General features: G+C 43.4%; 1 protein-coding gene across 1 annotated transcript in view; it reads right to left on the minus strand.

The window, feature by feature from the left end:
• Window positions 1–16,663, minus strand: part of pou2f2b (POU class 2 homeobox 2b) — a 169,103-nt gene extending 152,440 nt beyond the window's left edge. The window contains exon 1 of the mRNA XM_061947519.1: window positions 15,645–16,663. Within this exon, the coding sequence (XP_061803503.1) occupies window positions 15,645–15,747 (103 nt within the window). The 5' untranslated portion in view covers window positions 15,748–16,663. The remainder of the gene's footprint in view (window positions 1–15,644) is intronic.
• Window positions 16,664–16,904: the final 241 nt, after the last annotated feature.

Genomic DNA, 16,904 nt, shown 5'->3' on the forward strand with positions numbered 1-16,904 from the left:
GAAACGTAATTCCCTAATCTAAGCTTTTGTCAAAAACACATTACTGCCTAAACAACTAAGATACATTATTCACTAGGGATGCGAATCTTTGGGTGTCCCACGATTCGATTCAATATCGATTCTTGGGGTCACGATTCGATTCAAAATCGATTTTTTTCGATTCAACGCGATTCTCGATTCAAAAACGATATTTAATTCTTTATTCATTCAATACATAGGATTTCAGCAGGATCGACCCCAGTCTGCTGACAGGCAAGCAGAGTAGTAGATTTTTGTAAAAAGCTTTTATAATTGTAAAGGACAATGTTTTATCAACTGATTGCAATAATGTAAATTTGTTTTTAACTATTAAATGAACCAAAAATATGACTTCTTTTATCTTTTTGAAAATATTGGACACAGTGTGTTTGTCAAGCTTATGAGATTTTTCTCATAACCATGCTAACAAACAAACACAAAACTCCTGCGGTGCCGGTAATAAGCACCAAAATCAACTACGCAAGTGTTCAATAACCAGCAGGGGCTCACAACCTGTTTCCCCCCGCCCCCCCAACCCCAACCTGTGATTGGTAGCGTGTGGCGAAGCCCACTCCAGGCCGCGATCAAGCCAGGCCACCGCTGACCAACACACACACACACACACACACACACACACACACACACACACACACACACACACACACACACACACACACGGTACAACAGGATGTCCCCCATGTAGAGGTCAAGTATGCTCCAGTTCTCCCTCCACACCATACGTCAACTGGATGTGAGCGAAGGCGAGAGACGACGACAGAAAGAAAAAAGGCATAAATCAATAGCCCAGAATGGAGTCAGGTGCTTTGAATGTGTTGATTCCTGCTGATGTGTTGATTAACTGCCTACACACACCCACACCTACACACATACACACCACACAGAGTCCATTTACGGCTCTCCAGGTGATAGGTCTGATTAAGTGGCCTGCTCACACAGCCTCTGATTAGGACTAATGCTGGGCTGCATTTCACTGGACGTGGCTTAACCAACATTATTGCGGGTGTGCGTTCAAATTCAACCACAGAGGGAAACACTACAGTATGCCTTTCTATGTGTGCTGCAAGTGTTTTTTGCGTAAAGGTCATTGTTTGGTAATAGCCATCAATATGCCAGCGGTTGAAGTGTGTCCTGTTCCCTTGGAGAAACTCAATAGCGCTCGCTACTGCCAATAAGCTCTGGGACCTCATCAGCATTAATACTACATTAGTCTCCGTCCACACGCGCACGTAACAGTGCGCACATTCCCCTCCAAACGCGTACATTAAAGCCGTAGCGCACCTGGAAAAAGTAAGCGCCGTTAGGATTAAAGGGAATTTTAAAATACCCTGTGGTATTGATTGGGATACTGATATTTGGAGGAATACAAAACCCTGCTGCATGCAAGCCTGATGTGAGATTAGGAGCAGAGAGGAAGTCAGAGAAAGCTTGAACACATAAATATGCATCAATACATGTGCTGAATGCATTGCAAAGCATTACTAAGGAATCGAGGGCAAAATGGCCTCGCCCTCTCACCCCATGTACGCCACTTGAGGCCCTGAATAGCTCTTTCAGCAACAGGATTTTAAGGCGCGTTAAAGGGGTCATTATATGATTTTTTTTCAACATTTAAAGCACTTTCTTGTAGTCTACATAACTAGTCTACTTTATACCTTTTGTTTTCGCCCTCTTTTTGTGCATGATCCTTTCCAACCTTATCCTTTCCATCCTTTGTAACTAAGCTACTGTGTGGTAAAATGTACCTTTTGAATCATAAAATTTGTTTATGACATATAACATACCTGCCAACTTTTGAAATCAGAAAAACCTAGTAGCCAGGGTCCAGGGGCCGCAGGCCCCGGTAGGTCCAGGACAAAGTCCTGGTGGGGGGTTCAGGCTTCGCCCCCCCGACGCAAAATGATTATTAGCATTCAGACAGGTTAAAATGTTGCTAAAACCATCACTTTTCTATCAGTCACAGTGACTTTTCAGAACAAAAATATTACAGCAAAAATCATATGGGTTGATTGACATGTTTATTCTGTAAGCTAACTTCAATAGTTTGAAATTATTTTGACAGTTAATGCCAGTTATCCTGTCAACCTTTCACAAGACTTCAATTTGTTAATTGAAAGTATAAACACTTTTTACAGTAAACAAATGGTAAAACAGTACTAAACAATTCCATTAAAAAAAAAATTGGTGTCATTATTAACTTTCTGTCCAAGCTTGTATAATCTACTGCCTTGTTCAATTGTAAAAAATATTCTGTGCCTAAAATTCACATTTCTATCACAATTATCATACTGTAAACATGGTAAGCTAACTTCATTAAAATGAATAGTCCTGTCAATAGCATGGAATTACAATTCAAATGTAGTTTTTTTGTAAGCCTTTCAAAAGAATTCAAAATATGAAAAATTAATGAAAATTAATTTAAGCCATCAGACACTTGAAAAGTGGCACATCACATCTCTAATGTAATCATTTGAACTTTTCAACAGAAATAGCACTGCAAAAATATTAAGGACATACTTCTGTATTTTGGTAGTTATGCTGTCAACATTTAACAAGATTTCTTCAACTTGGACTTGAAAGCATAAATAGTATAAACACTTTTAACAGTATAACAGTACTAAACAATTCCAATAGATAACATTGGTGTCATTACCTTTTTGTGGCTAAAATCCAAATTTAGCAACGGCATTAGACATGTGTTTTTTTGTCCCAACGTGGTCTTTTACATCGCTAATTCCTCCGTGTCCGATCGAAAAATCTTGTCTGCACAAGGTGCAATTCGCGTAGTTTTCACCCTTTTTGGAACGGATAATTATTCCCGGATAGGCTTTTGAATATTCTTCACGGAATGACTGCAGTTTTCTTTTCGGTTTAAGACTCGTTTGCGATTTTTCTCCGGCTGATTCCATGATCGTTCGCTCGTTTGGAAACAATGGGCAACAGGTGCCTCGTGCTTGGCAGCGGTGCTATAAATAGCCTCCCGCATGGCATTCGGAATGGCTCGATAGGAAGTTACGGGAAGCAGTGTCGATTGTGATTGTTGTTACGTGATTTCGTGAATAAAACTTAAAAAAATAAATTAATTAATGAAAAACCGTATTTTTTATCACTGCAACCGTAACCCGGAATAGGTTGATGAAAACCGTACTAATTACGGGAAAACCGGAGTTGTTGGCAGGTATGCCTCTATATTGAAGCTTTTATCGTATAAATCTGATGCATGACACTGAAAGACTTCCAAAGTTTGCGAGAAAATCAATATGATCAAAATAGTATCAATCTCACAGAGATTCCCGAGCCATTTTGAGAGCTAATGAGCTAACCAGTCACGTGATCCGTGACATAGAGGTAGGAATCTGAGATTCCTTCATCCCCAACAACAATGCAAATCATGCAGACTTTGAGAGACAACAACAATTACTTTGGGGGAAATGATGGTTCAGAACCTTATATTTTTAATCCTGATTATAAGGAGGATGCACTACAAGTTTTATAAACTATGCTAAACAGATCCATCTTTAGTGAAACACTAAGCATCATGGAACAGTATTGCTAAGTGCTAAACAAAAAAAATACAAACTACAAACATAATAAAACGATCGCTTACTCTACAATGTCTGCTCACACTGTGATGACAACTGATAGGATGTCCACATCTTCTCGTTCAGATGAAGAATGAATATAAATCCACACGACAAAGGGTTAATAAAGTTGCTGCTGAGTCTCACACTGTCTTCTGTTGTGTGTTGGTCTCCCTCCACGGGTATAAACTGAATATCACAAATAAACAACATCTAGATTAATGGATAAATCCTCCTTTTATCCAGAGGAGAGGCATACTTTATAATTCAGAATAACTTTGATGAGCTGAGACGCAATGATGCGTGAGCAGAGCTGCAGCAAACAAGACATCGCCGGCTAAATGCTGCTGCGCTGCATAAGCTTCTTCTTTACAATTGCACAGCAGTTTGCATCCATTTATGTTGCATTATTGCCATCTTCAGTTTCATTTTATAACTAAATTAAAGTCTCTCCTTGAGTACAGTGCAGCATAAATTATAGTTAGCTCTCGGATTTCAGTGCTAAAAATACTCTGTCTGCTTTAGTGCTTACAATAACATTACTAATATTTGGTTAATATTCAGGTCACGAGATGTAAATAAGAATATCGTGTGCAAGTTTTGAATGGTTATTTAGAGAGTTTTGTGGGTGAAATAGAGAGCCCCTATAGACTCCATTGTTAGCTGACTTTTTTTATTTTTTATTTATTTATTCATTTACGACTTAGAATGCATAAAAAATAAAGTGTCGATGACTTATACAGTGAATGATAGACAGCACATCTATTTCTGCATGTCTTTCTAAATGTAGCGTATTTCCAGTATGACTGATCTGATACTATGGTCAAAGTGCAGAAGTGATATTCCAGCAGAGGTGGGTAGAGTAGCCAGAAATTGTACTCAAGTAAGAGTACTCTTACTTTAGAGATTTATTACTCAAGTAAAAGTAAGGAGTAGTCACCCAAATATTTACTTGAGTAAAAGTAAAAAGTATGTTGTGAAAAAACTACTCAAGTACTGAGTAACTGCTGAGTAACGTACACACACATATCATCTATATATATATATATATATATATATATATATATATATATATATATATATATATATATATATATACACATACATACATACATATATATACACATACATACATATATATATACACACACACACACATATATACATACATACATACATATATATATATATACACATATATATATATATATATATACATACATACATTGATATATACAGTATATAATTTATATTTATTTATTTTGCCGTTTTTGTTTACATGTTAAAGGTGTTTTAATGAATATACATGCATGTTTAACACATATAGATTCCTTTCTTTCATGAAGACAAGAATATAAGTTGGTGTATTACCTGATTCTGATGACTTGCATTGATTGTAATCAGACAGTTGTGCTGATAACATCCACGTTTTCAAATGGAGGAGAAAAAAGTTCCTCCTTTCTGTCTAATACCACATGAAAGTGGTTGGTTTTTGGCATCTTATTTGTCCAGCTTCCATATTCGTTTTTATACACTTTACAAGAAATACATTGGCGGCAAACTCCGGAGCTTGCTAGCTTGTTTGCGCTGGCTTTCGGAGACTCTTATTTTGAAAGCGCAGGCGCGATGGAGCGGCACTTTTATTGTGAAGACAGGAACTGTGCAGTCAGTCTTTAGGCTTTTGACGGGATGTACGGTTGAAATAAAAAATTATATTTTTTCCTTCACACTTTTGATTGATTGATTGAAACTTTTATTAGTAGATTGCACAGTACAGTACATATTTCGTACAATTGACCACTAAATGGTAACACCCCAATAAGTTTTTCAACATGTTTAGGTCGGGTCATGTGACCACTGGCTCTGTTTGATTGGTCCAATGTCACCAGTGACTGCATCTGATTGGTGGAACGGAGTGAACGTCACCAGTGACTGTTTTTGTTGAAACGCAGGCACTATGAAGGTCTGTCTGACAGACCAAAACAAACAAAGCGTGCATTAACAGATCGATAAAAATTAGTAGCGAGTAGCGAGCTGAATGTAGATAAAAGTAGCGGAGTAAAAGTAGCGGAGTAAAAGTAGCGGAGTAAAAGTAGCGTTTCTTCTCTATGAATATACTCAAGTAAAAGTAAAAGTATGTTGCATTAAAACTACTCTTAGAAGTACAATTTATCAAAAAAGTTACTCAAGTAGATGTAACGGAGTAAATGTAGCGCGCTACTACCCACCTCTGTACTCCAGTGACGTCAATCTCCGGAAATAGCCGAAGGTATTCGAAGCGGAATATTCAAAATGGCTGACTGAATTTGTGGCATTTTGTGATGTTTTGCCGGTATTTTCACATACTTTGCGGATTGTAAATACAATTGGATATGGTTTAATGGACAACAAAACACGATTAAGTTTCTACTCTACTGGTACTTTAAGCAGACCTCTACATCAGTCCAAATCACAGTGTCAAACGGTGCAGGGTGGACCATCCATACAATCCCAATTTACGCAAAGAGCAGAACCAAAAGCTTATTAGCCACTGAAGCATTCCCCCATCAGTCTGCTGCCTTCGAACTGGTATTATACTGATAACTGATAACTCATATTCTGCAATCTAATTCTATACGAGCGCCGGGAGAGGAGGAAGAGAATGATATTGTGACAGAGAGAGAGTTAGAGAGAGAGAGGGAAGGCTATGAAGACGGAGAGAGGTAGCTTAATGCAATAAAGCATGTAGTATTGACATCTTTCTCGCGTCTATTGATTCCCCATTATGTCGCTAACAAACCCAGGTTGACATTTTGTCATTTGCAATCATGTTAACACTGCGACTTGCACGCTCTCCTCGCAACGGGCCGAACCATGCCTGCATGCACGCTCGTTTGCACGCGTGCCATCCCTACACACACACGCACACAAGCGCATCAGGTATAAATGGATATGTGCCATGGAAATAGAGAATCACGCCATGAAGACCTCCTCAATCCCACCAACACGTCTTCCTATGAGGAAGCAGTGCCTGGGGAGTCTGTGGTGGGCTCTCCTATTTCTGGGACTGAGGTTGCTGAGGTAGTTAAAAAGCTCCTCGGTGGCAAGGCTCCGGGGGTAGATGAGATCCGCCCGGAGTTCCTTAAGGCTCTGGATGCTGTGGGGCTGTCTTGGTTGACAAGACTCTGCAGCATCGCGTGGACATCGGGGGCGGTACCACTGGATTGGCAGACCGGGGTGGTGGTTCCTCTCTTTAAGAAGGGGAACCGGAGGGTGTGTTCTAACTATCGTGGGATCACACTCCTCAGCCTTCCCGGTAAGGTCTATTCAGGTGTACTGGAGAGGAGGCTACGCCGGATAGTCGAACCTCGGATTCAGGAGGAACAGTGTGGTTTTCGTCCTGGTCGTGGAACTGTGGACCAGCTCTATACTCTCGGCAGGGTCCTTGAGGGTGCATGGGAGTTTGCCCAACCAGTCTACATGTGTTTTGTGGACTTGGAGAAGGCATTCGACCGTGTCCCTCGGGAAGTCCTGTGGGGAGTGCTCAGAGAGTATGGGGTATCGGACTGTCTGATTGTGGCAGTCCGCTCCCTGTATGATCAGTGCCAGAGCTTGGTCCGCATTGCCGGCAGTAAGTCGGACACGTTTCCAGTGAGGGTTGGACTCCGCCAAGGCTGCCCTTTGTCACCGATTCTGTTCATAACTTTTATGGACAGAATTTCTAGGCGCAGTCAAGGCGTCGAGGGGATCTGGTTTGGTGGCTGCAGGATTAGGTCTCTGCTTTTTGCAGATGATGTGGTCCTGATGGCTTCATCTGGCCAGGATCTTCAGCTCTCGCTGGATCGGTTCGCAGCTGAGTGTGAAGCGACTGGGATGAGAATCAGCACCTCCAAGTCCGAGTCCATGGTTCTCGCCCGGAAAAGGGTGGAGTGCCATCTCCGGGTTGGGGAGGAGATCTTGCCCCAAGTGGAGGAGTTCAAGTACCTCGGAGTCTTGTTCACGAGTGAGGGAAGAGTGAATCGTGAGATCGACAGGCGGATCGGTGCGGCGTCTTCAGTAATGCGGACGCTATATCGGTCCGTTGTGGTGAAGAAGGAGCTGAGCCGGAAGGCAAAGCTCTCAATTTACCGGTCGATCTACGTTCCCATCCTCACCTATGGTCATGAGCTTTGGGTTATGACCGAAAGGACAAGATCACGGGTACAAGCGGCCGAAATGAGTTTCCTCCGCCGGGGAGCGGGGCTCTCCCTTAGAGATAGGGTGAGAAGCTCTGCCATCCGGGAGGAGCTCAAAGTAAAGCCGCTGCTCCTCCACATAGAGATGGAGCCAGATGAGGTGGTTCGGGCATCTGGTCAGGATGCCACCCGAACGCCTCCCTAGGGAGGCGTTTAGGGCACGTCCGACCGGTAGGAGGCCGCGGGGAAGACCCAGGACACGTTGGGAAGACTATGTCTCCCGGCTGGCCTGGGAACGCCTCGGGGTCCCCCGGTAGGAGCTGGATGAAGTGGCTGGGGAGAGGGAAGTCTGGGCTTCCCTGCTTAGGCTGCTGCCCCCGCGACCCGACCTCGGATAAGCGGAAGAAGATGGATGGATGGATGGATGAAATAGAGAATGGCATGTGTGATTTGGAACTTAATGGCTAATTGATCCTCTGTCTACAGTGTTAGTATACAGCAAAATAAGGTGAGCTGGAAGATAGCGGTTAATGACGTGTGACAGAAGGTGCATAGCTGAAATGAACTGATCTAAGGTAGGTGTGTGTGTGTGTGTGTGTGTCCCATCGTATCATATCAAGTCCCGCACTGGGGTGCGAAACCTGCTGTTTCTCCTGCGTGTCCTATTAAACTTTCATACAGCAGTTAATGCTGATGGCTCCACAAACCACTTGACTACACTCACACACACACACACACACACATACAATGGCAACGACAGACACAATGCCATTAAAAATACAACAAAACCTGGATTCGTCCAAGTGGAAAACAGCCTAACGCGCGTGATTTTATGTCATATGATGGTCCATCTCCTTCATGGTAGCGCGCCCGAGACGCTGACCGAGGCAGAGTGCTCCAGGATTGTTTGAACATGAAAGAGGGCAACAACACCAGGGGGCGGAGTGAGTGGGGCAGGGAAGGGTCAGGTGGGTCTGAGTCAAGCGCTCTCTGGGTGACCTCTGACCCCGACACAAAAAGAAACCATGAGTGAGAGCGCGAGCCAAAAGCCCTGAGGTGGACGAGGAAGAGGACAGTTCTAACTGACAATTGTGGCAAAAGTAAAGTTTTCCTGTAAGTTTGCAGTTTCTCAGTGGGACAGAAGTGCTCTGTGTTTTTATTAAGACCTAATTAAACAAAACGTCAAAGATCCTCTATAATGACCAGAGCACTCTGCCTCTGTTGTTTTTAGGGATTTACTGCAAAAATGTTAGTCCCAGATCCTCCAAATGACAAAGCACCTACTGCAAAAACGCTTGTCTTGCAAAGATGCGAGTCAAAATTCTTCTATGACAGAAGCACTGCTGTTTTTAAAAACCTATTGCAAAAATGCTTGTTAAAAGATTATCTGTATGATAAGAGAGCATACCTGCCAACTTTTGAAATCAGAAAAACCTAGTAGCCAGGGTCCAGGGGCCGCAGACCCCGGTAGGTCCAGGACAAAGTCCTGGTGGGGGGTTCAGGTTCGCCCCCGACGCAAAATGATTATTAACATTCAGACAGGTTAAAATGTTGCTAAAACTATCACTTTTCTATCAGTCACAGTGACTTTTCAAAACAAAAATATTACAGCAAAAATCATATGGGTTGATTGACATGTTTATTCTGTAAGCTAACTTCAATAGTTTGAAATTATTTTGACAGTTAATGCCAGTTATCCTGTCAACCTTTCACAAGACTTCAATTTGTTAATTGAAAGTATAAACAGTATAAACACTTTTTACAGTAAACAAATGGTAAAACAGTACTAAACAATTCCAATTAAAAAAAAAATTGGTGTCATTATTAACTTTCTGTCCAAGCTTGTATAATCTACTGCCTTGTTCAATTGTAAAAAATATTCTGTGCCTAAAATTCACATTTCTATCACAATTATCATACTGTAAACATGGTAAGCTAACTTCATTAAAATTAATAGTCCTGTCAATAGCATGGAATTACAATTCAAATGTAGTTTTTTTGTAAGCCTTTCAAAAGAATTCAAAATATGAAAAATTCATGAAAATTAATTTAAGCCATCAGACACTTGAAAAGTGGCACATCACATCTCTAATGTAATCATTTTAACTTTTCAACAGAAATAGCACTGCAAAAATATTAAGGACATACTTCTGTATTTTGGTAGTTATGCTGTCAACATTTAACAAGATTTCTTCAACTTGGACTTGAAAGCATAAATAGTATAAACACTTTTAACAGTATAACAGTACTAAACAATTTCAATAGATAACATTGGTGTCATTACCTTTTAGTGGCTAAAATCCGAAAAACGTTGAAAGTTTTCCACTTGTATCGCTAGCAACGGCATTAGACTTGTGTTTTTTTGTCCCAACGTGGTCTTTTACATGGCTCATTCCTCCGTGTCCGATCGAAAAATCTTGTCTGCACAAGGTGCAATTCGCGTAGTTTTCACCCTTTTTGGAACGGATAATTATTCCCGGATAGGCTTTTGAATATTCTTCACGGAATGACTGCAGTTTTCTTTTCGGTTTAAGACTCGTTTGCGATTTTTCTCCGGCTGATTCCATGATCGTTCGCTCGTTTGGAAACAATGGCAACAGGTGCCTCGTGCTTGGCAGCGGTGCTATAAATAGCCTCGCGCATGGCATTCGCAATGGCTCGATAGGAAGTTACGGGAAGCAGTGTCGATTGTCATTGTTGTTACGCGATTTCGTGAATAAAACTTTTTAAAAAATATTTTTTTTAATTAATGAAAAACCATATTTTTTTATCACTGCAACCGTAACCCGGAATAGGTTGATGAAAACCGTACTAATTACGGGAAAACCGGAGTAGTTGGCAGGTATGTAATCGCTTTCTTACATGGTTTGTACGTGCAAGTGTTCAACTTAGTGACTACAGTCGGACTGACAGCGGCGTGGCGTCAGCACGGTGAATCACCGTTATCCCGTCATCTCGCACATCCCGGCCTGCTTATTCGGATGCCGGCCCCGAGTCGGGCCAACATAATGGGCTCAGCCGCCATTTTTTACTCTCACCTCTACTGCTCAAACTGGGTTTTCCATCCCCCTCCTCGTTTTTCACCTTGTCATCTGCTCTTACTTTCACCCTCTCCTGCTTCCCACATTTTTTTTTTTATCTCCTTCTGACATTTGCAATTTTTCAGCGCCAAAACTCCTCCTCCTCCTCCTCGGTTCTTTGCCTCCTTTCTGCTTGGCTCCATCCCCCCACACTCTTGTCCTCTCTCCTCTCCCCCAAACGCCATTCTCTCGCACCTATCTCATCACTGTCACGCGCCGTGCACCCGCTGGCTGAGGACGTGCACCCGCTGACTGAGGATGTGCAGGAATCAAATATGCTTGAAGTGATTTGGAAATGAGAGGTGGTGGTGAAGAAGAAGGTGGGCCTGGCCCTTTAAGAGCTCCATCCTTTCCCACATGGATTGAGCCGACGCACACCAGTTACACCAGTGTTTTTCAACCACAGGTGTGCCGTGAGATACAGTTTGGTGTGCTGTGGGAGATTATGTAATTTCACCTATTTGGGTTAAAAATATTTTATGCAAACCAGTAATTATAATCTGCAAATAAAGTGCCGTTGTTGAGTGTCGGTGCTGTAATACTCTTCCATATCAGTAGGTGGCAGCAGGTAGCTAATTGCTTTGTAAACGTTGTAGCTAATGCTTAAACCAAAAATAAACAAAAGGCGAGTGCCCCTAAAAAAGGCATTAAAGCTTAGGAATGGCTATGGAAACCGAAACTAAAACTGAACTGGCTACAAAGTAAACAAAAACAGAATGCTGGACAACAGCAAAGACTTACAGCGTGAGGAGCAGACGGCGTACACAAAGTATCAACAATTTCCACACAAAGAAGGATAGCGTCCGCACAACTGAAATAGTCTTGATTGCTAAAACAAAGCAGGTGCGGGGAATAGTGCTCAAAGGAAGACATGAAACTGCTACAGGAAAATACCAACCAAACAGGAGCCAAACAACCAAAATAGGAGCGCATGGCATTCGGAATGGCTCGATAGGAAGTTACGGGAAGCAGTGTCGATTGTCATTGTTGTTACGCGATTTCGTGAATAAAACTTAAAAAAAATAAAAAAAATGTAATTAATGAAAAACCGTATTTTTTATCACTGCAACCGTAACCCGGAATAGGTTGATGAAAACCGTACTAATTACGGGAAAACCGGAGTAGTTGGCAGGTATGCTAAAGGCATTGCCATCACGGCACGCCCTTAATATTGTTGTCTGGGTGAAAATCGGCAGAAATTCGGGAGAATGGTTGCCCCTGGAGATTTCCGGGAGGGGCACTGAAATTCGTGAGTCTCCCGGAAAAATCGTGAGGGTTTACAAGTATGACGCTGTCAAGCACCATTCATATAAAACTTGCTGGCCGCACTAACATTCAATTTTCATATTAAGGTGCGGGCTGCAAAATAACGTCTTGCGGGCCGCAATTGGCCCGTGGGCCGCATGTTTGAGAAGAAAGAAAGTTTGATCATATTACGCCTATACTGGCTCACCTGCAATGGCTTCCTGTGCACCTAAGATGTGACTTTAAGGTTTTACTACTTACGTATAAAATACTACACGGTCTAGCTCCGTCCTATCTTGTCGATTGCATTGTACCATATGTCATCTGCGTTCAAAGAACTCCGGCTTATTAGTGATTCCCAGAGCCCAAAAAAAGTCTGCGGGCTATAGAGCGTTTTCTATTGGGGCTCCAGTACTATGGAATGCCCTCCCGGTAACAATTAGAGATGCTACCTCAGTAGAAGCATTTACGTCCCATCTTAAAACTCATTTGTATACTCTAGCCTTTAAATAGCCCCCCTGTTAGACCAGTTGATCTGCCGTTTCTTTTCTTCTCTCCTCTGCTCCCCTTTTCCTTGTGGGGGGGGGGGGGGGGGGGCACAGGTCCGGTGGCCATGGATGAAGTGCTGGCTGTCCAGAGTCGGGACCCGGGCTGGGAACATCTCTGCGCTGCTGACCAGTCTCCGCTCGGGATGGTGTCCTGCTGGCCCCACTATGGACTGGACTCTTACTATTATGTTGGATCCACTATGGACTGGACTCTCACAATATTATGTCAGACCCACTCGACATCCATTGCTTTCGGTCTCCCCTAGAGGGGGGGGGGGTTACCCATATATGCGGTCAGGGCCGGCCCGTGGCATAGGCCGTATAGGCAAATGCTAAGGGCGCCGTCCATCAGGGGGCGCCACGCCAGTGCCACAAATGTTGGAGAAAAAAAAAAAAGAAAAAAAAAGTTGGTACTATTATTTCTAAATACAAAAAATAATCCCACGTTAATTAAAATGCAAAGTAAAGCCTATTTAATAGAAATATTATTTGTTACAACATTACGCCCCCCCCTCCTCCCCCCGCACGGTGCGCCCCCTCCCTTCCCGTATCATGACTCTTTTTGGACGTCACCACATCAAAAAATCAACACAAGATGCCAAAACTGTCAGGTGCCCAGGGAAGAAAAAAGAGAAAAGAAGAGGAGGAGAAACGAGAAAAGACAGAGGTAGCAGGTAGGTAACGTTAGCCTACATGAAATTATTTGTCTGTTACAGAATGTGATAGTAACCTGGCTTGTTAGCATTAAGCTAATGTTACATGATTCGGCAATTGCTAATCAATAAATAGCTAGTTCTGTTTTAACGTCGGGTTAATATTGTGGAGGGGGCTAAATTGTTATGGAAAATAATAATGTAACGTTAGGTAATTACAGTACTCCCACCTTACAATCCTCAGGGACATTTCTTTCTTTCTTTAGTTTATTTGGAACATGAACACACTTACATCATAATACATCACACAATTTCATATCATTTCATTTTACATCATGCCCGAAAAGGAGTAGGAAGAAGCAAAGCTTATTTAATCCTACCCCTTTCCCACTTCAAAGCGTTTACAAATATATAGAATCATTTACTGACCTTTTTATATAATAAAATAACATCTATGAATTAGTATACAACAGTTTTGTAATATGTAATTAATTAATTAATTCAGTCATTATTAACATACTGAGATGAAGAATATCTTATTTTCAATAAGGTTGAAAGTATTTCTCATAATTCTTCTTCTTTGTACTCTGTAAGGACTATTATTTTGAACAACCTCTTAAACTGGATCATATCAGTACAATTTTTAACTTCTTTACTTAATCCATTCCATCATTTAATTCCACATACTGATATGCTAAAAGTTCTAAGTGTTGTACGTGCATATAAATGTTTGTATTAGATCTTTTAAGCAGGTGTTTTTTGTTTACATTGTTATTGCCTTCTGGTTAGCTAATGTTTGCCCTGCAGGTAATCGTCACTTTTCCACCCCTTTATATATTAGGTATAGTTGTAAGTAAAAAAAAAAGGTCAAAGACAAAGCTATTCGGGTTCTTGTGAGTATATACACTTCACTGCCGATGTGGGGGGGGGGGCGCCACCTAAAATCTTGCCTAGGGCGCCAGATTGGTTAGGGCCGGGCCTGTATGCGGTCCTCTCCAAGGTTTCTCATAGTCATTCACATCGACGTCCCACTGGGGTGAGTTTTTCCTTGCCCTTATGTGGGCTCTGTACCGAGGATGTCGTTGTGGCTTGTGCAGCCCTTTGAGACACTTGTGATTTAGGGCTATATAAATAAACATTGATTGATTGATTGATTTGAGACCCCTGATTTAAGGGGTTAAGTGTAAACATAGCCTGAGGATGTGCAGGAATCAAATATGCTTGAAGTGATTGGGAAATGAGAGGTTGTGGAGGAGATCTTGCCCCAAGTGGAGGAGTTCAAGTACCTCGGAGTCTTGTTCACGAGTGGGGGAAGAGTGGATCGTGAGATCGACAGGCGGATCGGTGCGGCGTCTTCAGTAATGCGGACGCTGTATCGATCCGTTGTGGTGAAGAAGGAGCTGAGCCGGAAGGCAAAGCTCTCGATTTACCGGTCGATCTACGTTCCCATCCTCACCTATGGTCATGAGCTTTGGGTCATGACCGAAAGGACAAGATCTCGGGTACAAGCGGCCGAAATGAGTTTCCTCCGCCGAGTGGCGGGGCTCTCCCTTAGAGATAGGGTGAGAAGCTCTGTCATTCGGGGGGGAGCTCAAAGTAAAGCCGCTGCTCCTCCACATCGAGAGGAGCCAGATGAGGTGGTTCGGGCATCTGGTCAGGATGCCACCCGAACGCCTCCCTAGGAAGGTGTTTCGGGCACGTCCGACCGGTAGGAGGCCACGGGGAAGACCCAGGACACGCTGGGAAGACTATGTCTCCCGGCTGGCCTGGGAACGCCTCGGGATCCCCCGGGAGGAGCTGGACGAAGTGGCTGGGGAGAGGGAAGTCTGGGCTTCCCTGCTTAGGCTGCTGCCCCCGCGACCCGACCTCGGATAAGCGGAAGAAGATGGATGGATGGATGGAGGTTGTGAAGAAGAAGGTGGGCCTGGCCCTTTAAGAGCTCCATCCTCTGCCACATGGATGGAGCCGACGCACACCAGTTACACCTATGATGCCGGCTGATGGAGGTGTTTCTCCGCCACCACGCTGCCTGTTATTCCCCCCCCCTCCTATGAAACGCAGCGCACAAACTGCAACAAACGACAAGCCGGTTAGAAAATAAAACAAATAAACAGAGAGACTGTTGTAGCTCCCACCCCTCGCGCTGCTTCCTTCCAGCGGCCCCAAGAATCGATCCCCGCGAAGGATCGATAAGTTGGCATGAATATTCCCTGCCTTTGCCGGGAGAGTCTAGTCGGGGGAGAGACGGAGGCTGAGGCTCAGGCGCGGGCAGCGGCTGAGAGGGGAAGGACCGCTTTTCTCGGAGAGCCAGGAAAAAGAGAGGGGAGGAAAGAAAGGAGCGTCTTACCGGAGTTGGAGCGCAGAGCCAGGGGGGACTTGAGACGCCAGGCGCTGAGGTCTGCGGGGGCAGCTCTCTGAAACACGAACGGCACCGGCAGGGGGACGAACATGGTCTTCCTTCTTCGTCTTCTTCTTTGGGCGCAAATAATAACAATGCGACGGCGGGACGGCGGGATGCGTCCGCCGGGGAGTCTTCGCGGGTGTCTTCGGCTTTGTGGAGGCGGCTCGCTTGGTGCGTACACATGAAAGCAGCCCGGCACTTTTTCTTTTTTTTTTTTTTGTGTCTTTTATTGCATCAATGTGCATAGAATGGAGTTCTTTCTTTAATGGAGGCACACAGACGGACGGAGGATCGCGACTCGGTGGGAAAGTTCACGCGTCTTTTTTGTACTCAAGCGCCCAAAAAGGCATGAAAACAGTCAGTTAGCTTCGGTTAGTCGCGTAAATAAAGCACAGCGATAACAAAACAATTTTCCCCTTTTACTTACAAAAGTCTTATTTCATTTGGTTTGGAGCTATTTGGTATGACTATTTCGCTGCTATATGCTAACACATTCATGTGCGCGCGGGCTAACGCGCAGCTTTTTTTTTTTTAATTGGGAGGAAGAAAAAAAAAAAGCTTTATTAGTTAAAAAGGCGATAACAAACAAACAAAACTGCGCACGCACACACACACACACACACACACCTGATCCTGACGCTCCTCCCTCCCGCGTGTCACACACTAATTAAAATCAATCGATAAATAAATAAATACAGCGAGAGAGAGAGAGAGAGAAAAAATAAGGTTAATCGCAACACTTGCCTATATTACGTCCGTCCATCCGCCTGTGTGTCTTTCTCGTTATATTCAATTTTTTTTTTGTTTAAATGTATTTATATATCTATCTATCTATATCGCCTATGTATTGGGACGCCCAGCAGCTCACTCGACCCGGCTCCCTCCAGGATTGTAGCGATCTGCCACACCAGGCTGGCTGCAACATTGAGGCGAGCAAGGAGCTGCTACTACACATCACCCCTCCATCCCTCCCCCAACCCCAACCCACCATACCTCCCCGTCCTCCCTCCCTACACACACACACACACACACACACACACACACACCCTCATCTCCCTCGTTTTCACTACCGCTGCAAAAGGTATCCTGTATTGATTTTTGGATTGCGTCCCCCCCCCCTTCGCCTTCCTACCATCTACACACACACACACACACACAAACACACACACATGCACGCCATCCTCTTAATAATGCTGCTATAATGAT

The sequence above is a fragment of the Nerophis lumbriciformis genome, linkage group LG04 (genome assembly GCF_033978685.3).
Source record: "Nerophis lumbriciformis linkage group LG04, RoL_Nlum_v2.1, whole genome shotgun sequence".
Lineage (NCBI taxonomy): Eukaryota > Metazoa > Chordata > Actinopteri > Syngnathiformes > Syngnathidae > Nerophis > Nerophis lumbriciformis.